Raw genomic sequence first — 26,720 nt, 5'->3', positions numbered from 1 at the left:
TCTCTATGTCAAACTTTTAACCATTTATTCCCAGAAGAGAAATTTGAAACATTAAGACAGAATTGTTGCATAAAAGATCCGTTTGCTTTTCGAAACCCAGAATCAATAATTGAGTTAAACTTGGTGCCTGAAGAAGAAAATGAATTATTGAAGCTCAGTTCTTCATATACATTGAAGAATGATTATGAAACACTAAGTTTATCAGCATTTTGGATTAAGATAAAGGAAGACTTTCCTTTGATAAGTCAAAAGAGTATCCTGCTATTATTACCATTCACAACAACTAGTTTGTGTGAACTAGGATTTTCAGTCTTAACCCAGTTAAAAATAAAGGAAAGGAATGGATTAAATGGTGCAGCAGATATGGTAGTAGCATTATCCGCCTGTGTTCCAGACTGGAATGAACTTATGAACAGGCAAGCACACCTACCACGTTAAATAAATCTTTTTGTTTTTAATTGGAGTATAGTTGCTTTACAATGTTGTAAATTGCTTTACAATGTTGTAAATTTACAATGTTGTAAATAAATCTTACCTGGGGCTTTTTTTTACCAAAAAAAAAAAAAAACCTATGTGACACATCAAAAGCAGTTCTAAGATGGAAGCTTATAGCAATACGATCTTACCTCAGTAAACAAGAAAAATCTCAAATAAACAACCTAACTTACACCTAAAGCAACTAGAGAAAGAAGAACAAATAAAACCCAAAGTTAGTAGAAGGAAAATATCCTAAAGAGCAAAGCAGAAATAAATGAAATAGAGATGAAGAAAACAATACAAAAGATCAATGAAACTGAAAGCTGGTTCTTTGAAAAGATAAACAGAATTGATAAACCTTTAGCCAGACTCATTAAGAAAAAAAGGGAGAGGGCTCAAATCTATAAAATTAGACATGAGAAAAGAGAAGTTACAATGGACACCACAGAAATACAAAGGATCATAAGAGACTACTACAAGCAACTATATGCAAATAAAATAGACAACCTAGAAGAAATGGACAAATTCTTAGAAAGGTACAATCTCCCAAGACTGAAAAGGAAGGTACAGAAAATATGAACAGACCAATCACAAGTACTGAAATTAAAACTGTGATTTAAATACTCCCAACAAACAAAAGTCCAGGACCAGGTGGTCTCACAGGCAAATTCTATGAAACATTTAGAGAACAGTTAACACCTATCCTTCTGAAACTATTTTTTTAAATTGCAGAGGAAGGAACACCCCCCAAACTCATTCTATGAGGCCACCATCACCCTGATACCAAAACCATACAAAGATACCACAAAAAAAGAAAATCGTAGACCAATATCACTGATGAACATAGATGTAAAAATAGTCAACAAAGTACTAGCAATCCGAATCCAACAATACAATAAAAGGATCATACACCATGATCAAGTGGGATTTATCCCAGGGATGCAAGGATTTTTCAGTATTCTGAAATCAATCAATGTGATACACCACATTAACAAGTTGAAGAATAAAAAACATATGATCATCTCAATAGATGCAGGAAAAGCTTTTGACAAAATTCAACATCAATTTATGATAAAAACTCTCCAGAAAGTGGGCATAGAGGGAGCATAACTCAACATAACAAAGGCCATATGTGACAAACCCAGAGCTAACATCATATGCAACAGTGAAAAGCTGAAAGCATTTCCTCTAAGATCAGGAACAAGACAAGGATGTCCACTCTTGCCACTTTTATTCAACATAGTTTTGGAAGTCCTAGTCATGGCAATCAGAGAAGGAAAAGAAAGAAAAGGAATCCAAATTAGAAAAGAAGAGGTAAAACTGTCACTATTTGCAGATGACATGATACTATACATAGAAAATCCTAAAGATGCTACAAGAAAACTACTAGAGCTCATGAATGAATTCAAAAAAGTTGCAGGATACAAAATTAATACACAGAAATCTGTTGCATTTCTATACACTAACAGTGAAAGGTCAGAAAGATAAATTAAGGAAATAATCCCATTTACCATTGAATCAAAAAGAATAAAATACCTAGGAATAAACCTAACTAAGGAGGCAAAAGACCTGTCTCTGAAAACTATAAGATGCTGATGAAAGAAATCGAAGATGACACAAACAGATGGAAAGATATACCATGCTCTTGGACTGGAGGAATCAATTTTGTGAAAATGACTAAACTACCCAAAGCAATCTACATATTCAGTGCAATCCCTATCAAATTACCAATGGCATGTTTTGCAGATCTAGAACAAAAAAATCTTAAAATTTGTATGGAAACACAAAAGACCCTGAGGAGCCAAAGCAATCTTGAGAAAGAAAAACGGAGCTGGAGGAATCAGGTTCCCTGACTTCGGACTATACTATAAATCTACAGTAACCAAAACAGTATGGTACTGGCACAAAGACAGACTTACAGATCAATGGAACAGAATAGAAAGCCCAGAAATAAACCCACACACCTATGGTCAATTAATCTATGACAAAGGAGGCAAGAATATACAATGGAGGAAAGACAGTCTCTTCAATAAGTGGTGCTGGGAAAACTGGACAGCTACTGTAAGGGAATGAAATTAGAACATTTTCTAACACCATACACAAAAATAAACTCGAAATGGTTTAAAGACCTAAAGGCAGATACTATAAAACTCCTACAGGAAAACATAGGCAGAACACTCTTTGACATAAATTGCAGCAAAATCTTTCAATCCGTCTCCTAGAGTAATGGAAATAAAAACAAAAATAAACAAATGGGGCCTAATTAAACTTAAAATCCTTTCCACAGCAAAGGAAATCATAAAACGAAGGGCAACACAAAGAATGGGAGAAAATATTTGCAAATGAAATGACTGACAAGAGATTAACCTCCAAAAGATGTATGCATCCCTATGTTCACTGCAGCACTGTTTACAGTAGCCAAGACATGGAAGCAACCTAAATGTCCATTGACAGAGGAATGGATAAAGAAGATGTGGTACATATATACAATGGAATATTACTCAGCCATAGAAAAGAATGAAATAATGCCATTTGCAGCAACATGGATGGACCTAGAGATTATCATACAAAGTGAAATAAGTCAGACAGAGAAAGACAAATATCATATGATATCAGTTATATATGGAATATAAAAATAAAAATGATACAAATGAACTTATTTGCAAAACGGAAACAGACTCACAGACTTAGAAAATAAACTTATGATTACCAAAGGGGAAAGATGGGGGGAGAGAAAAATTAGGAGGTTGGGATTAACATATACATACTACTATATATAAAGGGAACTCTATTCAATACTCCGTAATAACCTATATGGGAAAATAATTTTTTTTAATTGGGGTATAGTTGTTTTACAATGTTGTCTTAGTTTCTGCTGTACAACGAAGTGAATCAGCTATATGTATACATATATCCCCTCCCACTTGGATCTCCCTCTCACCCACCCCTATCCCACCCATCTAGGTCTCCACAAGGCACCAAGCTGAGCTCCCTGTGTTATAGAGCAGGTTCCCACTAGCTACCTATTTTACACACGGGAGTGTACATATGTCAATTCCAATCTCCCAATTCATCCCACCCCCCATTCCCCCCCCGCCATGTCCACACATCCACTCTCTACATCTGTCTCTATTCCTGCCCTGCAAATAGGTTAATCTGTACCATTTTTCTAGATTCCACATATATGCATTAACATATGATATTTGTTTTTCTCTTTCTGACTTACTTCACTCTGTATGACAGACAGGAGAAGAATTTGAAAAAAAATAGATATGTGTATATGTATAACTGAATCACTTTGCTGTATACCTGAAACTAACACAACATTGTAAATCACTTATACTCCAATATAAAATTAAAATTAAAAAAAAAAAGAAAACGGCTCTGCCTGTTTACCTAGGGCTGGTGGAAAACTATACTTAAGCCAGACTTGGAAAGTTTCAGGCTTCAGTGATATTCAGTTTAAAAAGAGACTTCAGAGACAAGAGAGGTCTCACTGGGTGGTTAGAACCTTAACTCTTAAAAGAGGTGTTGAGGGAGTTCCCTGGTGTCCTAGTGGTTAGGATTCCTGGCTTTCACTGCTGTGGCCCGGATTCAATCCCTGGTCAGGGAACTGAGATCCCGCAAGCCATGTGGCACGGCAAAAAAAAAAAAAAAAAAAAAAAAAAAGAGGTGTTGAATTATATACAGTGCAGTTCTGGTTTGATATTGACCAAGATTTCCTAATCTCTGATTCAGTGTACTTTCTACTATTTCTTTTCTAATGGATTATACAGTTGGAGCATATTTTATCTTCTCATCAGCTCTCTTGGGCCTGTGAGCTTTTGGTAAATGATTGACTTCTTCTGTTCCAGTTTAGTGAAGTGGCATAAGGGTGCTGTGGCTGTATTGAGCTAATTCTCTCTGACCAGCTCTGGCTTTCCTGTAACTAGCCAAAAATCTAGAACAGAACATCTAGGCAATTTCTGACAAATTTTGGGAGAAGGAGGCACTAATGCCTCGACAGATCAGCACAGTCAACCTACCTTGTCAAGAGAAGTTTCTGCCTTATCAAACATATCTCTCCATAGGAAAGTATCAAAAATGAGGTTCTGAAACCTTGCCAAACAGAGAGATAAACTGAATCCACTTTCAGGACTAGGAAGAAGCAACTCTTGGTATAGGATACAAGATTAACATACAGAAATCTGTTGCATTTCTTTACACTAACAATGAAGTATCGGGAATTCCCTGGCAGTCCAGTGGTTAGGACTCTGCACTTTGACTGCTGAGGGCCTGGGTTCAATCCCTGGTCGGGGAACTAAGATGCCACCAGCAACATGTGGACATAAATAAATAAATAAATAAAGTGTTCATCTGTTTAAAAAAAAAAGCAAAGAGAAAGTAAGAAAACAATCCCGTTTAAAGTCACATCAAAAAAATAAAATAAAATACCTAGGAATAAACCTGACCAAGGAGGTGAAAGACCTATATACTGAGAATTATAAAACACTGATAAAGGAAATTGAAGATGATTCACAGAAATAGAAAGATATCCCATGTGCTTCAATTGGAAGAACTAATATTGTTAAAATGGCCATACTACCCAAAGCAATCTACAGATTTAATGCAATTCCTATCAAATTACCCATGACATTTTTTACAGAACTACAAAAAATAATCCTAAGATTTCTATAGAATCACAGGAGACCCAGAATTGCCAAAGGAATACTGAGGAAAAAGAATGAAGCTGGAGGCATAACCCTTCCAGACTTCAGAAAATACTACAAAGCTATAGTAAACAAACAGTGTGGTACTGGTACAAAAACAGATGTATGGATCAATGGAACAGAATAGAGAGCCCAGAAATAAACCAACACACCTACAGTCAATTAATCTTCAACAAAGGAGGCAATAATATACAATGGAGTGTATAATTCAGCCAGTGGTGTTGGGAAAGCTAGACAGCCACATGTAAATCAGTGAAGTTAGAACACTCCCTTACCCCCTACACAAAAATAAACTCAAAATGTCTTAAAGACTGAAATATCAGATATGACACCATAAAACTCCTAGCAGAGAACACAGGCAAAACATTCTCTGACATAAATCGTAACAATGTTTTCTTAGGTCAGTCTCCCAAGGCAACAAAAATAAAAACAAAAAATAAACAAATGGGACCTAATCAAACTTAAAAGCTTTTGCACAGCAAAGGAAACCATAAACATAATAAAAATACAACCCACAGAATGGGAGAAAATATTTGTAAATGATGCAACTGACAAGGGATTAATCCAAAATATACAAACAGCTCATACAACTCAATAGCAAAATACCAAACAACTCATTCAAAAAATGGGCAGACCTAAATAGACATTTCCCCAAAAAAGACACACAGATGGCCAACAGGCATGTGGAAATGCGCTCAACACTGCTAATTATTAGAGAAATGCAAATCAAAACTACAATGAGGTACCACCTCACACAGATCAGAATGGTCATCATTAAACAGTCAACAAATAACAAATACTGGAGAGGGTACGGAGAAAAGTGAACCCTCCTACACTGTTGGTGGGAATATACATTGGTGCAGCCACTATGGAAAACAGTATGGTGGTTCCTTAAAAAACTAAAAATAGAAGTACCATATGACCCAGCAATCCCACTCCTGGGCATATATCTGGACAAAACTCTAATTCAAAAATATACATGCACCCAAATGTTCACAGCAACACTATTTACAATAGCCAAGACATGGAAGCAACCTAAGTGTCCATCAACAGATGAATGGATAAAGAAGATGTGGTATATTACACAATGGAATACTACTCAGTCATAAAAAAGAATAAAATAATGCCATTGGCAGCAATGTGGACAGACATAGAGATTATCTTACAAAATGAAGTAAGTCAGAAGGAGAAAAACAAATACCATATGATATCACATTTGTGTGGAATCTAAAATGACACAAATGAACTTATTTATGAAAGAGAAATAGACTCACACACATAGAAAACAAACTTATGGCTACCAAAGGGGAAAGGGGGTAGGGGAGGGATAAATTAGGAGTTTGGGAATAGCAGATACAAACTACTGTATACAAAATAGATAAACAACAAGGTCCTACTATATAGCACAGGGAAGTATATTCAATATCCTGTAATAAACCATAATGGAAAAGAATACGAAAAAGAATAGGTATATACATGTATAATTGAATCACTTTGCTGTACAGCAGAAATTAACACAACACTGTCAATCAACTATACTTCAATTTTTAAAAAAGAGAGAACATTGGACAACAACAACAAAAAAGAAAAGAGCCACGTTAAATGGTATTTTTTTCCCTCCAAACTGGCAGAATTTATCAGGAGGAAATGCAATGGGGAATACTAAAAGTTTTACTTTAATTTGGAAGAATCTGGACATTTTTTTCTTTTCTAAAGAATAGTTTAGACATTTACTAAGAATTATTTATATAATATATTCTCCTGAGTCTGCCAAGTTAACCCTGAATATCAAAAGGCTGAAGTTTTTTAGCATAATCTCAGTCCCTGAGCTTTATTTATGGCATTTGTACCAAGCACCTGTGATTTAAAAAACACTTGATATTACAATAATAACACAATGAATCCTGGCCTAATGATCATCACATAGGTGGTTAAAAAATACACTTTATGAACTTCACAAAAACAAACTAGGACTTCCACTTCTGGCCAAGATGGAGTGACAAGAACTGGATTTACCTTTCTGACAAACAAAAAAACCCTGACAAAACATTTAAAACAATGGTTTTCAAGACACTAGATATCAGATAACAGAGGACAGTGATCTCTGAAACATGGGAAACATAACATGAACCATACAATCTCCTCAGCTTACCTCCTAGAGAGAATTTCCATGCTGCAGTATAGGAAGAGGAAACTGAGGCAGAACATGGCAGACTCTGAGTTGAGGAGACAGACCAGAGAATCCAGGGAGACCAAGGCAGCTAGTGTTTATAGAACAGAGTGCCAGAGAGGAAAGAGATGCTCAGAGAACACTAGAGATTTGCAGAGGGTCCTCCTGGAGTATTCAACCAACTACTGATTGGTGTGCTTGCATAAGGAAACTACCCAAAGCTGGGGAAAGAACCGTCTAAAAGAAATAGAGAGAATGGTATCTAGAGATCACATAAGGCTAAGAATAGTGCCTGTTTGGCCGTGTGCTCGGAAGTCCCGCAGATCTGTCTCTTGCTTCAACAGTGTTTGGACAGAACAGACCCAGGGATGCCCCTTGAGCCAGCCTATGACCACCCTCCAACTTTTTTCCAGTTGCAACCTTCAGGATCAGCCACTCAGCTATCCTCAGAACCAGCCAACATCATTTTTTGAGCTTAACTCCTTATTACCGATCAACGATGAGCTCCCAGATTCATCAGAATTATTCCACTGAGGTGGAGGCCACTGTCAACCGCCCTGTCAGCATGCATCTGCAGGCCTCCTATACCTTCCTCTCTCTGGGCTTCTATTTCAGCTGCAATGATGTGGTTTTGGAGGGTATGGGCCACCTTTTCTGAGAATTGGCCGAGGAGAAGCGGGAAGGCGCCAAGTGTCTCTTGAAAATGCAAAACAAGTGCGGCAGCTACGTCCTCTTCCAGGAAGTATAGAAGCCATCTCAAGATGAGTGGGGTAAAACCCAGGATGCTATGGAAGCCACCATTCTCATAAAGAAGAACCTGAGCCAGGCCCTTTTGGATCTGCATGCCCTGGGTTCTGCCCACACAGACCCCCACCTCTGTGACTTCCTGGAGAGCCACTTCCTAGACGAGGAGTTGAAACTCATCAAGAAGATGGGTGACCACCTAGCCAACCTCCACAGGCTGGCTGGTCCCCAGCTGGGCTGGGCGAGTATCTCTTTGAAAGGTTCACCCTCAAGCATGATTAGGAGCCTCCAGAGTCCAGCGGACTTTGAGGAGCCCCTCTGGTGTCAGGGCTTCTGCCTGAAGTCCCTCTCTGCACCCACTAGGCAGCTTTTTAACCACCCCGGAGCCCTCTCCCATGCCTTGGACCAAATGGAAACAATAAAGCTTTTTGCAGAAAAAAAAAAAAAAAGAATAGTGCCTGTTTCCACAACCAAGATTCAAAAAATTTAACAGAGCACAGGGCAGAGTATTCAGGAAGGTCTTGCCTCAATAGTGAGAAATAATTAGCCTGAGACTGAGCATTGCTCCAGACCCATGTAAAAAAATCATAAAAGCAAGACCTGAAAGATTCAAACTATTTCAAAGTAACTCAACTGCATCAAAGAAAAAAATTCAAGATTTGTTATAGAAACAGAGAAATATCTCATACCCAAAATGATAAAATTCACAATTTCTGGCATCCAATAAAAGGATGCAAAGAGGGAGGAAAACATGACCCATACTAAGGAGAATAATCAATCAACTGAAACCTACCCAGAACTGAAACAGATGTTAGAATTAGCAGTAAAAGATAATAAAACAGTTATTATAACTGTATTGTATATTTTTAATAAGTTGAGACATGGAAAATATCTCTAGAAGAACTAAATTGAACTGTTAGATATAAAAACTAAAATGGATGAGATTTTTAAAATACACAGATTAGACACTGCAGAAGAAAAGATTAGTGAACTTGAAGGCATAGCAATAGAAAATATCCAAAATGAAAAACAGAGAAAAAAGAATCCAAAAACTGCACAAAAAAAGCATCAGTGAACTGTGGGAAAGTTTCAGGTAGCCCAAAATATAGATAATAGGAGGCCTGAAAGGAGTGGAAGTGGTGCAAAAGAGTGGAACAGAAAAACTATTTGAAGAAATAATGGACAAATAATTTCCAAATTTGATGATGATTATAAACTCATAGATACAAAAGCTTAATTAATTCCAAAACAAAAAATATGAAGAAAATAACATCAAGGCACATCATAATCAAATTGTTCATTTTTAAGAGAAAAATCTTAAAAAACAGCCAGTTTTTAAAAAAAGGTATGTACACAGGAACAAACATATGGATAATACCAGATATGCTGATGGAAACAGTGCAAGCAAAAAGACGTGGAGCAAATTTTGTGACTTAAATTTTATCAATCTAGAATTATATACTCAGCAAATATACTCTCAAAAACAAAGGTGAAATAAAGACATTTTCAAACATCCAAAAGCAGATCCACAGTACAAGAAATGTTAAATAATGTGCTTCAGGCAGAGGAAAAATGACACAAGATGGAAATCTGGATTTACACAAAAGAATGAAAAACACCAGAAGGGTTAGTATAAAAGATTTTTTCTTATTATTTAATCTCTTAATAACAATTAACAGTTTGAGCAAAAAAAAATAACAATGTACTGTGGGCTTTCTGATATATATAAAAGAAAAATGCATGACAACAATAGCGTAAAGTCCAGGAAGGGAGAAATGGCAGAATTCTGTTGTAAGATTCTCATCCTTCACATGTATGTGAAGAAATACAGTATCACTTGAAGTCAAACTGTGGTAAGTTAAAATGTATACTATGAACCATGCAACATAACCTCTAAAGTAACACAACAAAGAGTTTTAGCTAATAAACCAACAGAGGAGATAAAAGGTAATAATAAAATATAGTATATAAATCCAAATGAGGGCAGAAAAAAGAAGGAAACAGGAACAATGAACAGACAGAACAAATAGAAAACAAATAGCAAAATGACAGATTCAAATGCCACAATACAATCAAATTAAATGTAACTGGTCTAAACACCACAATTAAAAGACAGCATTGAGAATTCCCTGGCAGTCCAGTGGATAGGACTCCACGCTTTCAATTCCAGGGCCAGGTTCAATTTCTGGTCAGGGAACTAAGATGCTGCAAGCTGCGTGGCGCAGCCAAAAAAAAAAGACAGCATTGTCAGACTGGATAAGACAGTAAGACCTAAATATATGCTACCTACAAGAAATGCACTTCATTTTTTTTTAAAAGAAACTATTAAGCTCTTGTTTTATTATTATTATTATTATTATTTCTTTTTATTGGCTATGCAGTATGTGGGATCTTAGTTCCCTGACCAGGGATCGAGCCATGCCCCCTGCAGTGGAAGCACGGAGTCTTAACCACTGGACCGCTAGGGAAGTATCAAGAAATGTACTTTAAATATAAATACACAATTAAGTTAAAATAAAAGGAAGTACAAAGATAAAGCATGCCAATAATAATCAAAAGAAAGTTGAAATGGCTATATAAATATCAGGAAAAATAGATTTTAGAGCAAAGAATATTATCAAGGATAAACCAGGTCATTTCATAATAGTAACTGGTTCACTTAATGAAGAGGACATAAAAATCCTAAATTTTTATGCCCCTTATAATAGAATTTCAAAATACATGAAGTAAAAACTAATAGAACTATAAGGAGAAATAGAAAAATCCACAATTATTGTCAGAGATATCAATATCTCTCACTTACTAATGAATACAATAAGTAGACAGAAAATTGGCAAGAATTTAGTAGACTTGAACAACACTATCAACCAATTTGACATGATCAACATTTAGAACACATTTTTTTTCAATTGCATACAGAACACTTGTCACGATGGATCATATTCTGGGTCATAAAATAAGTCTTAATAATTTCAAAAGCATACAAAGTATGTTTTCTGGAAATAAATCACATTATTATTGTGTAAGTATCTGACATTAAGCTTTTTGATTGCCAAGGAAGGCATTCATCACAAAAGACTTGTAATAAATATGTTTCAAACAAAGCTACTTGTAAGCTGCATTCAGTACAGTGTTATTTTAGTAAATGGAAGTGATATCCATTCAGTGTCACTTGTAATAAAGATGTTACTAACAGGGGCTTCCCTGGTGGCGCAGTGGTTGAGAATCTGCCTGCCAATGCAGGGGACACAGGTTCACGCCCTGGTCTGGGAAGATCCCACATGCCGCGGAGCAACTAGACCCGTGAGCCACAACTACTGAGCCTGCGCATCTGGAGCCTGTGCTCCGCAACAAGAGAGGCCACGATAGTGAGAGGCCCGCGCACCGTGATGAAGAGTGGTCCCCGCTTGCCACAACTAGAGAAAGCCCTAGCACAGAAACGAAGACCCAACATAGCAATCAATCAATCAATCAATCAATAAAACTTTAAAAAAGAAAGATGTTACTAACAGAGCTACTTGAAAACTGCATTCAGCACAGTGTTCATGCAGTGAAATGTAAAGGATATACATTCCATTAATGCATTTAGTGAAGTGGTTAAGAAGACTTGTAATAAAGATGTTTCTAACAGAGCTTACTTACTGAGTTCAGCACAATGTTATTACAATGATTAGAAGCAATACCCATTCTGTAATGCATGTAGTAAAATGTTTAAGAAAACTATAATAAACAGGTTTATAACAGGAAAAAAAAAGACATCTATCTCAAACATATTGCCAGCTGTAAGACACAGCTACTAGAAAAACAACCAGATAAGGATTTAGGCTATCCCCACTCACAAAGGTCTCTCTTTCAGAAAGTCCTGAGTAACCTAGATTAACTGACAACTGAGTGATCCACTTCTCCCTTCACTTACCCTAATTCCTACTCTTAGGCTGTAAATTAGCCAATAAAGAGTAAACCCTCAAAACCCTAGACACTCTAACCTCAAACACTAGCAAAAGTAGAGCCCAAAGTCCATGCTTTCTCTCTACCCATAACCTCACTGTGTGGCTCTCAGGCATCTCAGTGCACAAGGAACGTTCTCCAGGATAGATCACATGCTAGGCCACAAAACAAGTCTCAACAAATTTAAGAGTACAGAAATTAGGACTTCCCTGGTGGTCCAGTGGTTAAGAATCCGCCTTCCAATGCAGGGGATGTAGGTTCGATCCCTGGTCAGGGAACTAAGATTGAACATGCCATGAGGCAGCTAAGCCCACATGCCACAACTACTGAGCCTGTGTGCTCTGGAGCCCATGCACCACAACTAGTGAGAGAAGCCCACGTGCCACAACTAGAGAAGCCCGGGCACCTCAATGAAGAGCCTGTGTGCTGCAATGAAAGATCCCACATGCTGCAACGAAGATCCCACGTGCCACAACTAAGACCTGACACAGCCAAAATAAATAAATAAATATTAAAAAGAAAAAAGAAATTATATCAAGCAGTTTTTCTGAACAGAATGATACAGAACTAGAAATCAATTATAGGAATAAAAATGGGAAAAACACAAACACATGGAGACTGAAGAACATGCTACTAAAAAACAATTGGGTCAATGAAGAAATCAAGGAAGAAAGAAAATACCTCAAGACAAATGAAAATAAAAATACAAATTCCAAAATCTACAAAAGGCAAAAAAGTAGTTCTAAGAGGGAAATTTATATTGATACGGGCCTACCTCAAGAAAGAAGAAAAATCTCAAATAAATAACCTAAACTACCATCTAATGGCATTAGAAAAATAAGAACAAACAAAACCCAAAGTCAGCAGAAGGAAGGAAATAATAAAGATCAAAGAGGATATAATAAATGAGAAAGCAAAAAGAAAAAATAGAAAACATCAATGCAACCAAGAGCTGTTTTTTTGAAAGGATAAACAAAACCAATAGGCCTATAACCAGGCTCATTAATGAAGAGAGAGAGAGGACCCAAATAAGCAAAATAAGAAATGAAAGAGGAGAAATTACAACTCATATCACAGAAACCTAAAAAAAAATAATAAAAGAATGCTACAAACAGTTATATGCCAACACATTGGACAATTGAGAAGAAATGGGTAAATTCCTAGAAACATACAATCTTCCAAGACTGAATCAAGAAGAAACGGATTACCTAAATAGATTGATCAATAGTAGTGAAATTGAATCAGTAATCCAAAAACTCCCAGCAAAAGAAAGTCCAGGAACAAATGGATTCACAAGGGAATTTTACCAAATATATAAAGAAGACATAATACCTATCACTTTCAAACTGTTGCAAAAATTTGAAGGGAACACTCCCAAATTCATTCTATGAGGCCACCATTACCCTGATACCAAAACTAGACAAACTACAAAAAAGGAAAATTATGGGCTAATATCTCTGATGAATATAGATGCAAAAATCCTAAACAAAATATTAGCAAACCAAATTCAACAATACAGAAAAAGGATCATATACCATGATCAAGTGGAATTTATTCCTGAATGCAAGAATGGTTTAAAATCCACAAATCAGTCAATGTGGTACACCACACTAACAAATAGAAGAATAAAAATCATATGATGATCTCAATAGATGCAGAAAAAGCTTCTGACAAAATTCAACATCTATTTATGATAAAAACTCTCCACAAATTGGGTATAGAGAGAACGTACCTCAATATATGAAGTCCATATATGGCAAGCCCATAGCTAACGTTATACTCAACAGTGAAAAGCTGAAAGCATGTCCTTGAAGATCAAGAACAAGAGTAGGATGCCCACTCTCACCACTTTTATTCAACATAGTATTAGAAGTCCTAGCCACAACAATCAGACAAGAAAAAGAAATAAAAGGCTTCCAAATTAGAAGGGAAGAAGTAAAACTGTCACTATTTGCAGATGACATGATACTACATATACAAAACCCTAAAGTCTCCACCAAAAAACTGTTAGAACTCATCAATGAATTCAGTAAAGTTGCAGGACACAAGATTGATATACAGAAATCTGTTGTTTTCTATACACTAATAAAGAACTATCAGAAAGAGAAAGCAAAAAAAAAAACCAATTCCATTTAAAATAGCATCAAAAAGAATAAAATACCTAGAAATAAACTTAAAAAAGAAGGTGAAAAACCTATATTCTTAAAACTACAAAACTTTGATGAAGAAAATTTTAGATGATACAAAGAAATGGAAAGACACACCATGTTCATGGATTGGAAGAATTAATATTGTTAAAATGTCCATAGTATCCAAAGCAATCTACAGATTCAATGCAATCTCTATCAAAATATTCATGACATTTTTCACAGAATGAGAACGAATAATCCTAAAATTTATATGGAAACACACATGACCCCGAATAGCTGAAGCAAACTTGAGAAAAAATAACAAAGCTGGAGGTATCACATTCCCTGACTTCAGACTATACTACAAAGCTACAGTCATCAAAACAGTATGGTACTGGCACAAAAACAAGCACATAGATCAATGGAACAGAACAGTGAGCCCAGAAATTAACCCACACATTTATGGTCAATTAATCTGTCAAAAGAGGCAAAAATATACAATGGGAAAAGACACTCTTCAATAAGTGGTGCTGGGAAAACTGGACAGCTACGTGTAAAAGAATGATATTAGACCATCTCATCACACCGTATACAAAAATAAACTCAAAATGGATCAAAGACCTAAGGGTAAGACAGGAAACCATAAAACTCTTAGAAGAAAACATACACAGAACACTCTTTGACATAGCAACATTTTTGGGGATCAGTCTCCTCATGCAAAGGAAACAAAGGCGAAATTAACAAATGAGACCTAATTAAACTTGAAAGCTTTTGCATAACAAAGAAAACCATTGACAAAATGAAAAGACAACGTATGGAATAGGAGAAAATATTTGCAAATGATATGTCTGATAAGGAGTTAATATCCAAAATATATAAACAGCTCAAACAACTCAATATCAAAAAACCAAACAACCAAATTTAAAAATGGGCAGAAGACCTGAATAGACATTTTTCCAAAGAAGACATACAGATGGCCAACAGGCACACAAAAAAATGTTCAACACTGCTAATTATCAGGATAATGCAAATAAAAACCACAATGAGATACTGCCTCACACCTGTCAGAGTGGCTGTCACCAAAATGACCACAAATAACAAATGTTGTTACGGATGTGGAGAAAAGGGAACCCTAGTACACTGTTCTTGGGAATGTAAGCTGACTCAGTCATTCTGGAAACCAGTATGGAGGTTCCTCAAAAAACTAAAAATACAACTACCATATGATCCAGCAATTTCACTCCTGAGTATATATCCAAGAAAAAGAAAACACTAATTTGAAAAGATAGGCACCCCAATCTTCAAAGCAGCGTTATTTAAAATAGCCAAGATATGGTAGAAACCTAATTGTCCATCAACAGATGAATGGATACAAAATATGTGGTACATATATACAATGGAATTACTCAGCCATAAAAAAGAATGAAATTTTGCCATTTGCAACAACATGGATGGAACAGGAGAGTATTATGCTTAGTGAAATGAGTCAGAGAAAGACAAATACTGTATGTTATTACCTATATGTGGATATCTAAAAAATAAAACAAATAAATATAACAAAACAGAAACAGATTCACAGATATACCTAATAAACAAGTGGCTGCCAGTGGGAAGAAGGATGGGGGAGGGGCAAGAAACAGGTAGAGGATTAGGAGGTACAAGCTACTATGTATAAAATAAATAAGATACAAGGATATATTATAAAGCACAGAGAATAGTATAAAATATAGAATATTTTATAATAATTTTAAATAGTGTAATCTATTAAAAATTGAATCACTATGTTGTACACCTGAAACTAATATAATATTATAAATCAACACCTTAATTAAAAAAAAAAATTCTGACACATGCTACAACATGGATGAAACTTGAAGACATTAAGCTCAGTGAAACAAGCTAGACACAAAAGGTCAAATACTGTATTATTTTACTGATATGAGGTACCTAGAGTAGTCAAATTCATAGAGACAGAAAGTAGAATGGTGGTTACCAGAGGCTGGAAAGTAGGAGAAATGGAGAGGTATTGTTTAAAGGATACAGAGTTTTTCAGTTTGGGATAATAAAAATTTCTGAAGGTGAATAGTGAATAGTTGCACAACAATGTGAATGTATGCTGCTGAACTGTACACTTAAACATGGCTAAGACATTAAATTTTATGTTATGTATTTTTACCACAACTTTAAAATTTTTAATGGTTAAAATGGTAAATTTTATGTTACACGTATTTTACCACAATTTTAAAAACTAAAATTAACTGACTAACTAAATAAATAAGCTACTGTGTTTAAGCACTCTACAGCCCATCCCTCCCACTGATTACAAACAAAAACTCTGGAAAAAATATAAAAATCAACTACTTGAGGACTCTGAAAAGTAAAAAAAAAGCAAGTGGATTACAGAAGGGAGTCAAATGTGGAGAAGTGAATTGCAAGAAATAAGTTTCCCAAACTTTTTCTCTTTTTCTCTCTCACAGTTTTGCCTCAAGTGTGTACCCCAATCGTGATGTTGCTCAATGTAGGCACCTAAAACGCTAATAAAAATCCCATCTTTTAGCCTATAGAAACTAGAGAACAGCTTTCTTCAGGCAGGAAAGTGTGGGGGGAATCCCAGAAATGATAGAGCCAGAAAAGAAGATGCCCTAATTCTGTGTGTGATTCCATACAAGTCCCAGCCTAACCCCTGCACCATGCATGCACATGACAGTCCCAAACCAGCATAGACAAGGCTTAGAGAATTAGACTAAGATTTGAACCACTGCCTAAAGATGATGAGACAAAAATTACATTCTATATACAAAGGACAGAAAGATGTCACTCATTCTCATGGGAGAAGACCAATTTAGAAATGAGCCAGATATTGGAAACATCCAACCAATATTTTTAAAAACAACTATTACAATGCATCCAGTCTATGAAGTAAAGGAAAAAATACTTGAAATAATTTGGGGGGGGTGATAGAAATAGGAATGTTTATTATCTTGATTGTGGTGATGATTTCATACATACGTAAAAAATGTACACTTTAAATACATGTAGTTTATTGACTATATAGCTCAATAAAGTTCAAAAAAATAAAGTAACATTACTCACATCTGTGCTAAGCACAAGGTAAATATTATTAATGACTATTTTACAGATTTAGGAGACTGAAGTTCAGAAAGATTAAGTACTTGCGTAAGGTTACCAAGTTAATCAGGTCCAAGATTCCAATGCAGATTTTTTTTTTTTTACTTCCAAGACTATAATATTATTATTCAGATACAATATTGTTTTTTATTATTATCTGAGAAAACAATACAGCCTTAACTCTATTTAATTTATGAGGTTATTATCAGGATTGAATAAAGTATGTCTCTAAGATATTTAAATTTATATGAGGGACTTCCCTGGTGGCACAGTGGTTAAGAATCTGCCTGCCAATGCAGGGGACACGGGTTCGAGCCCTGGTCCGGGAAGATCCCACATGCCACAGAGCAACTAAGCCCGTGTGCCACAACTACTGAGCCTGCATACCACAACTACTGAAGCCCATGCGCCTAGAGCCTGTCTCCGCAATAAGAGGAGCCATAGCAATGAGAAGCCTGCACACCACAACGAAGAGTAGCCCCCACTCGACACAGCTAGAGAAATCTTGCACGCAGCAATGAAGACCCAATGCCAAAATCAATAAATAAATAATTTTTAAAAACCCACACACGTGTTTAAAAAAATAAATAAATTTATATAAGATAGGTAACATATTATTAGTACATGGATTTCATACCACTAATTACATATTAGTATTTTCCTACTAAATTGAAACAAATTTCCCCTCTAGTAACAAATCCCAGAGGAAGCATCCAGCAGTGAGTACAGACTGCATATTAACCTCTACTTTTTTCACATCCCAAGTCTCAGAAACATTATATACTGATGGTACTATGTGGGTTAATCCATTGATAAAATCTATGAAAGATATATAACTCATATATAATCATATGTAGTATTTCCAAAAGTTAATGCTTATTAATGTAATAAAAAACATGCAATAATCTCAAAAGATGTAGAAATATATTCCATTACATGGAAATATGGTCACACTATGTTGAATAATAAAAGCAGATTACAAAAGGTATTAATGTGTTGTTTTATTTGTTCTAAAATGCATATACCTACAGAGAAGAAGATTGGAAATATATAATATATACATAAAATATTAAACAATGATTATATCTGGGTGATTTTAATTATCTTTCTGCTTCTCTGAATTTCCCAAATTTTCTATAATAAATAAGTAGTTTTTTAATGGGGAAAAACAATAAAAGCTATTGTTTCAAAGTGTAACAATAAACAAAAGGGTCCTGCTTCCCAGGATGGATTATCTTCGCTTCTTATTTAAATCAGCGTGTGCCTTTCGTACAAGGTACTATCACAATCTAGTAGCACTCACCTGTCCAACTGCTTGCAAGTTATAGCAGACAATGTCCTTATTGGCTGCTGAAGTTCCATAGAGAAGTGCCTCAATGAGCCAGTATATCCCCAGGAGGAGGTCAGAGAAGCTCAGATAAACGAGTGGCCTTATCTGTAAAGCAATAAAATTCATAATTTCAAAAATGATATAGACAGGAGAATGTAACAATTAATTACTTTTATGTTTTACCCTTCCAGTAGAAAACTGGGCATAATTTTTCTGGGGCCTCTGCTATTGGTTGACTGGGGAATATAAAGGAATACTCCAGGTAGGAAGTAATCTGTAATCACAACTATCCCAACTGTTCTGGAACCAGAGTACTCATGGATGTATTAGCATTGGAACTTCTTCCTCAAGGAAAGAGAGAAAAGATGAGAAATTTTGTGATGGAGACATACCACAAATGGGAAATTTTAAGTGCTCTAGCTGCACAGCCAACATCTTCTAACAATAAGTAATGAGATTACCACCTGAGTGTTTTAGGATATGGTTGAGAACTCAAAGAAAATGAAAACAGGCTTTTTTTTAATCTTCACAGAGTTTAATTTGCATTTTTCTTTTTTTCTTTATTGAAGTATAATTGACAAATAAAGCTGCAAGGTAAAGTATATGTGATGATTTGATGTACATATACATTGTGAAAGGATTTCCCTCAAGTTAATGAGCACATCCATCACCTCACATATTTACCTTTTTGCATATGTGTGTGAGAACATGTACGTTCTATTCTCTGAGCAAATTTCAATTGTACAATAGCGTTATCAACTATTATCACGTTACGTACTAGATCCTAAGACCTTTTTCATTTTACAGGTTTTCATATCAATGAAAGTCAAGGTGGAGAAAAATATCAGCATGAATTGTATATGTTGTCTTTCAATTTCTATCTACATTGCTTAAGTCTGTCTTTCTCATTTTCTAGTATCCTTCTCCTTTTGGCCTCCCCACTCCCACTTTCCTGAAAATAGTTTTGGCCCTTCTGTAGAGAAAATTATAATATGTTTATTGAAAGACACCAAAGATCTAAGGTGAAGAAATATACCATGCTCATGGACTGTAAGATCCAATGTTATGAAAATGTCAGTTCTCCTTAAATTGGTACACAGATTAAATGCAATCTCAATTATGTGTCAACATATCTTCTTGTGGAATTTGACAAAGTTGGCTCTAAATCTGATATTGAAATACAAAATATCAAGTTAACTATGACACTCGAAGAAAAAGGAGAAGGAGGACTTGTCCTACACATACCAAAACAATATAAAGCTGGACACAATATAAAGCAGATGCAGTGGTACTAGCCCAGAGATGGACAAATAGACCAATGGAACAGAATAGAGAGCCCAAAACAAGCCTACGAATATATATATAAACGTTTTTTTAAAAAATAAGTTTATTTATTTATTTATTTATTTTTGGCTGCATTGGGTCTTCTTTGCTGCACGTGGGCTTTCTCTAGTTGCAGCAAGTAGGGGCTACTCTTCATCGCAGTGCGCATGCTTCTCATTGTGGTGGCTTTTCTTGTTGCGGAGCATGGGCTCTAGGCAGGTGGGCTTCAGTGGTTGTGGCACGTGAGCTCAGTAGTTGTGGCTCACAAGCTCTAGAGCGCAGGCTCAGTAGTTGTGGCGAACAGGCTTAGTTGCTCCGTGGCACGTGGGATCTTCCCGGACCAGGGCTCGAACCCATGTCCCCTGCATTGGCAGGTGGATTCTTAACCACTGCACCACCAGGGAAGCCCCTATAAACTTTTTTTTTTTAATTTATTTATTTTTGGCTGTGTTGGGTCTTCGTTTCTGTGCGAGGGCTTTCTCTAGTTGCGGCAAGCGGGGGCCATTCTTTATTGCGGTGCGCAGGCCTCTCACTATCGCGGCCTCTCTTGTTGCGGAGCATAGGCTCCAGATGCGCAGGCTCAGTAGTTGTGGCTCACGGGCCCAGTTGCTCCGCAGCATGTGGGATCTTCCCAGACCAGGGCTCGAACCCATTTACCCCTGCATTGGCAGGCAGATTCTCAACCACTGCGCCACCAGGGAAGCCCTAAACTTTTGATATATGATAGAGGTGGCTTTTTAGATGAATGGAGAAAGAACAGTCTTTTCAAAATGTGATACTAGAACAACTGGGTATCCATATGGATAAAAATTAAATTGGGCCCCTACTTTCTGCCTCACACGCTCAAAAATCGGTACCAACTAGTTTAAAGACCTAAATATGAAAGACAAAATTTATAAAGGTTTTTTTTAAGATAATATAGGATAATATCTTTAATTACTGGTTAGGGAAAGTTTTTCCTAAGCAAAACACAAAAAGATCTAAAAGAAATAGTTGAAAAATTTGCCCACATTCAAATGAAAAATGTCTGTGTCAAAAGACACCGTAGGGCTTCCCTGGTGGCGCAGTGGTTGAGAATCTGCCTGCCAATGCAGGGGACACGGGTTCGAGCCCTGGTCTGGGAAGATCTCACATGCCGCGGAGTTACTAGGCCCATGAGCCACAACTACTGAGCCTGCGCGTCTGGAGCCTGTGCTCCGCAACAAGAGAGGCCGCGACAGTGAGAGGCCCGCGCACCGCGATGAAGAGTGGCCCCCGCTTGCCGCAACTAGAGAAAGCCCTTGCACAGAAACGAAGACCCAACACAGCCAATAAATAAATAAATAAATAAATAAAAATTAAAAAAAAAAAAAAGACACCGTAAAGAAAGTGAAAAGACATGCCACAAAGTGGGAGAAGATATTTGTAACACATATGACTAAAAAAGGACCAGTACCCAAACAATATTAAAAACAAAGCATGGACTTTCCTGGTGGTCCAGTGGTTAAGAATCCGCCTGTCAATGCAGGGGACATGGGTTCGAGCCCTGTTCCGGAAAGATCCCACATGCCGCACAGCAACTAAGCCCGTGTGCCACAACTACTGAGCCTGTGCTCTAGAGTCCATGAGCCACAACTACTGAACCCACGTGCCACAATTACTGAAGCCCGCACACCTAGAGCATACGCTCCACAACAAGAGAAGCCACTGCAATGAGAAGCACGTGCACCACAGTGAAGAGTAGCCCCCGCTCGCCGCAACTAGAGAAAGGCCACGGGCAGCAACGAAGACCCAACGTAGTCAAAAATAAATAAATAAATAAAATTTATTTTAAAAAAACAAAGCAAACAAAAACTCTTACAAAGCAATAAGAAAAAACAATAGAAAAAAATGGACAAAAGATTTGAACAGGTACTTAAGAAAAGAAATCCAAATGGCTGTAAAAATGTGAAAATATGCCTGACCCCATTAGTAATCAAGGAAATTTAAAAATTAAAGCTATAAGGAGACCAAAAGTCAATCAATCAATCAATCTACAATGAGATGAAAATTACACACCCATGGCAAAAATTTTTAAAGTCTGACAATATCAAATATTAACGGGAACATGAAGCAATAGGACATTTCATACACTGCTGGCACAACTATTTGGAAAAAGTCTGGCATTATCTAGGGGATATGAATATCCTATATTCTGTTATTAGGTAAAATCACTAGATAAACTTTTGCATGTGTGCATCAGAAGACATGTACAAGATTGTTTATAGCAGAACAGATAGATATATTGTGGTATGTTCATAATATAGAATGCTAAGCATCAGTGAAAAAGAAATGAACCAGAGCTGTACACAACACCATGGACAAATCTCAGAAGTGATACTGAGGGAAAAAAGCAAATCACAAAGCAATACATACCAAAAAATACAGTGTTATCCCATTTATGTCAAGTTCAAAAATGCAAAACTAAATTGTTTAGGGATATATACATTACTGGTAAAACTGTACATAAAAGCCAAGAAATGATTAAGCAAAAATCTGGATAGTGGTTACTGCTAGAGGTGAGGTTGTGACCGGGAAGGAGCACAGTAGGAATGTTTGGGGATATGAGCGATTCCTATTTCTTGTCCCAGGTTTTGTTTATAGCCATCCATTATATAGCACACATGAGTTTTATGCCTTCTAAACCATGGCTGGTATATCGCACAGTAAAAAAGTAAATTTAAAAAATTTTGGTGCCCCCACCACTGGGTCCACAGGCCGGCCCGGTCCCTGGTATGTGCGCCCCCTGCAAAAAAATTACTAAGTTATCATCAGATACTACCTAATATAAGAACTAATCTCCTCACCTGTACAAAAGGGAATTTTTCTCATACTTTTCTTCCAAATGAGAGGAAAGTTAAGATGCTAATACCTTGTTGATAGGGGTAAATGGTCAAGCTGCTTTGGCTAACACAAACAAAAACAAGTGAAATAATATTTTAAACTGTATTTACTAAATATCAGATATTATTATTTTAACAATATATATCCTTTGCTACAAGGAAGCCTGTTAAGGTTCCAGCCAGGTGGCATATTCATAGATTTTACTGGCCTATGACCTATCACAAGTTTATAACTGTTAATGGGTAAAAAATTAAAACTGAATACAAAATAAACTCTGGAGCAGAAAGGCGGCCAAGCAGCTTTTGTGAGCAAGAACATAATTATGGTCATTGAGTCAATAAATAGCCTTATATATAGGGAACTGTTGGCCATTAAAACACACCTAAGGTCTTTGGCACAGAAATAAAGGATAAAAATAGGTTTATATACTTTCACTCATGGTTGGAAAATCATGAGTTCTAGTAACAGGAGATAAAATCAATTAAACAACAAAACTTAACTGAGCACCTATTATTGAAATTAAAAAAGATTTCACCCCTTCTATGTTTAACAAGATACTAGGTCGAAGGTAATACAGAGAAATGTATGATACAGGTCACGCTTTAAGAAAAATACAAAAAATAAAAAATTTTTAAAAAGGGACTTCCCTGGCAGTCCAGTGGTTAAGACTTCGTGCTTCCACTGCAGGGGGCACAGGTTTGATCCCTGTTTGGGGAACTAAGATCCCACATGCTGTGCAGCGCAGCCAAAAATTTTTTTAAAAATTAAAAAAATTTTTTTAAATTAAATAAAAATACAATCAGCATACTGCATGGTAATAAGATGAAAAAGCTTAAGACATGATCCTAAATATGAAAGCAAAAACTTTAAATATATTTGTACTTGTCTCATTTAAATCAAGAGCAAAGTAAGGTGCAGGGATGGAATGCATTGTGTGAAAGGCTTTCCCCAAGGAGGTTCTGGGTCCAGGTCTAACCTGGTAAGGTAAAACACCTAAAGCAACTCATATTTATACTCTTCCAAAACACTGCTTCCTAATATTTCTAGTGAAATCAAGTTACAAAGAATATCAAAAGTGACCTTCACAAGGAAATGAAGTGCACTTCACACAAGTGCAGTGAAGTATATCTGCCTCGAGTTTTTGTTTTTTTGTTTTTTCTTTAACACTGGCTGGCCTGGGCTACTTTCTTCTCTCTTAAGGTGGCCTCTCTGAGTTATTGTGTAATCAGCTAGTCCCCTCAAAGATTTCCCATGGATTTCTCCAATTTACTATAATCATTAATTTAATAATTTTTGTGTTTTTCAGATTATGCCTTCCATGTGTTTATGCTGTTAAAAATGTTATTTGATGAAGAAATAAAGGAAAATGGTGGAGCATGGCTGACATTTTTAAGCTGGAAAAATTGGAATCTTCCCTACACCAAAAAAGCAGAATGTGTAGGAACCACTGAATTATTGATTACTAAGGTCCTTCAGGCTCTGGTTATGTGAAAGGTATGAGAACCGAAACCAGAGAAATTAAAGGTCACATCCCAGGCCAAACTAGACCCCACATCTTTATAAAGCTCTAACCCACTGTTATGGCAGAGGTCACCCTAGAGCAGTGGTTTTCAACCAGGAGTGACTGCCTCTCTCAGAAGACATTTGGCAATATTTGAAGATATTTTTGGTTCTCACAACTGGGTGAGGAAGGTTGCTGCTACATCTATTGGGTAAAGTCTGCTAAATATCCTAAGATGCAGGACAGCCACCCACAACAAATAACCATCTAGCCCAAAAGGTCAGTAGTACTGAGAATCTCTGCTTACCTCTCTCCACAATGTAACTTATACTTTATTAACTTAATCACATCTGAACTCAAATTTCAACAAACATTCAGGAAAGAAACATTAGGGAAATCCACATCACAGGAAGATGTGTGGCCTAAGATTACTTTGGCAGGCAATTGACAATACAGTATCAAGACTTCTACTTTCTAGTTTTACTTACATAGGCACATTCTACTTCTGAAATTCAAAATTCTCTTTTCATTAGACATTATATTTCAGTGGTTTAAAAGTGTATGTGAGAAGAGGCTTTGGAACAAGACAAGTCTGCCTCAACTTCTAGCTCTAACACTTACTAGCTATGAGACCTTAGCCATAGCTAAGCTAAATGTGTCATTTTCCACATTACAAAAGCTCTCTCATACATGTCCTAAACTACATTTTGCTTAATTTTGTGCCACTTGGCCTGATTAGAAAAACAGTTTTGTTACATTTTTCTTAAAATCTTTTTTTTTTTTTTTTTGGGGAGCACACCATGCAGCTTGTGGGACCAGGGATTGAACCTGGGCCACAGCAGTGAAAGCCCAGAATCCTAACCGCTAGGCTACCACGGAACTCCCTGATAGGTTTTTTTTTTTAATACCTTAAGTATATACTATTTTTATTTGTCAATTATACCTCAATAAAAGGAAGGTTTTTGACTAGACTTTTTTGGTATGAATAGTTTTACATAGGATGTATTTTTGTTCTATTTTCACCATTAAATTGTAATTGCCTAGAAGGCCAGAACAGCAAAACAAATACCTTTTGTATAGCAGTCTTTGAACTATTTCCAGCCCCACTAGCAATTTTACCAAGATATCAACATCGGAAAACTCACCTCTAGGCAGGACCCTACCATGCTTAGAGTGAATATAGTCTTCAAACAATACTCTGTTTCTTTGACTTTAATAATTAATGCATACCCCCAAAAATCTACATTTATCTACTAATCCACATTTAGTCAATTCCTCAGTATTCAAAATTATAGTTAAAATAACTACCTAAAAGAAAAGGGAGATCTTTGGGGCAATGTCTAAAATATCTCAATGTATTATATCAAAATGACAAATTTACAAGCAATTCATAGGATTATTCCATCATTTATAGGGGACACCTCTCTTTTTTATTTCAAAGGCTAAGTCACTAAAAGTTCAAATCCAACACAGAAAGAGACTGCTCACCTCTGGAGATTTCTGTATGCTCTGGAATACAGCATAGGCAATAAGTGAACTTGAACCTATAACACTGGCAGAGATAAAAGACTATCATTAAACAGGACAATTGGCGCTCCTTTGTTTTTGCTACTTTTCTTTACAGCTTTATTGACATATAATTGATGTAAAATAAACTGCACAAATGTTTTAAAAATATGGACTGCTTCACGAATTTGTGTGTCATCCTTAAGCAGAGGCTATGCTAATCTTCTCTGTATCATTACAATTTTTAGTATATGTGCTACCAAAGTGAGCACTTCACAACTGATTTTGCAAATCAATCCTGTTGACCAAATTGTCCTTTGATTTTCAGATGTTACCCTTCAATCTGGTTTTTTTGTTATTATTGTTGTTGATGTTATTACATTTTATTAATCAGATAATGTCAACATGGTAAAGAACAGCATTTCTAACTAATGAGTAAAAGCAAGTCCCCAGGGAAAAAATATAGAAACTTCAGAATTCTCCAGTTTTGCTTGTACTAGTTCAAACAGTTACATTACATGAGGTTAAATAAACTTACCTCAGAGTAGCCATAACAAACTGTATCCACTGTATTGCAGAAAATAACTAAATAAAAAGAGAAAGTAAGAATAAAATTAAGCCTTTTAAATTTAATATTCAACCTTTCTCTAATTTCACTGTTTGTTAACTATCTGTGCAGAACACAAACTCTTCAGTGCCTAATCAAAACACACTACAAGTCTGAGAATGAGTAAAAAGGGTGAATAGGCCCCTGGAAAGCCAGGGTGGCTCCTTTCTTCCTCCCTTATTGCTACATTGCTGGGAAACAGTAAGATAAAAAGAATAGACAGGTGGATAGAAAATGACTGGAGGAAAAAAAAAGAGAGTTGGATTAGAAAATTAATAAAGGGAA

The 26,720-nt window shown here is 36.1% G+C and overlaps 1 protein-coding gene, 1 non-coding gene and 1 pseudogene across 6 annotated transcripts in view; 1 reads left to right on the top strand and 2 right to left on the bottom strand.

The window, feature by feature from the left end:
• The window catches only part of TMEM116 (transmembrane protein 116), a 105,600-nt gene that overhangs the window by 60,837 nt on the left and 18,043 nt on the right, over nucleotides 1–26,720 (bottom strand). For all 5 annotated transcript variants that reach the window (XM_036823836.1, XM_036823835.1, XM_036823832.1 and 2 more), the window contains exons 2-4: nucleotides 26,367–26,413; nucleotides 25,811–25,874; nucleotides 18,610–18,741 (exon numbers count right to left, since the gene is read on the bottom strand). In XM_036823836.1, the coding sequence (XP_036679731.1) occupies nucleotides 18,610–18,741; nucleotides 25,811–25,874; nucleotides 26,367–26,380 (210 nt within the window). In that variant the 5' untranslated portion in view covers nucleotides 26,381–26,413. The remainder of the gene's footprint in view (nucleotides 1–18,609; nucleotides 18,742–25,810; nucleotides 25,875–26,366; nucleotides 26,414–26,720) is intronic.
• On the top strand, nucleotides 7,856–8,382 carry LOC118880264 (annotated as a pseudogene).
• On the bottom strand, nucleotides 25,993–26,100 carry LOC118880432. The gene has a single exon (XR_005016303.1). It is a non-coding gene; the product is annotated as a U6 spliceosomal RNA (small nuclear RNA).

Source organism: Balaenoptera musculus, chromosome 14 (assembly GCF_009873245.2).
Source record: "Balaenoptera musculus isolate JJ_BM4_2016_0621 chromosome 14, mBalMus1.pri.v3, whole genome shotgun sequence".
In the NCBI taxonomy this organism is placed as follows: Eukaryota; Metazoa; Chordata; class Mammalia; order Artiodactyla; family Balaenopteridae; genus Balaenoptera; species Balaenoptera musculus.
The sequence above is the reverse complement of the archived record's forward strand: the minus strand, read 5'-3'. Positions and strand labels throughout refer to the sequence as shown.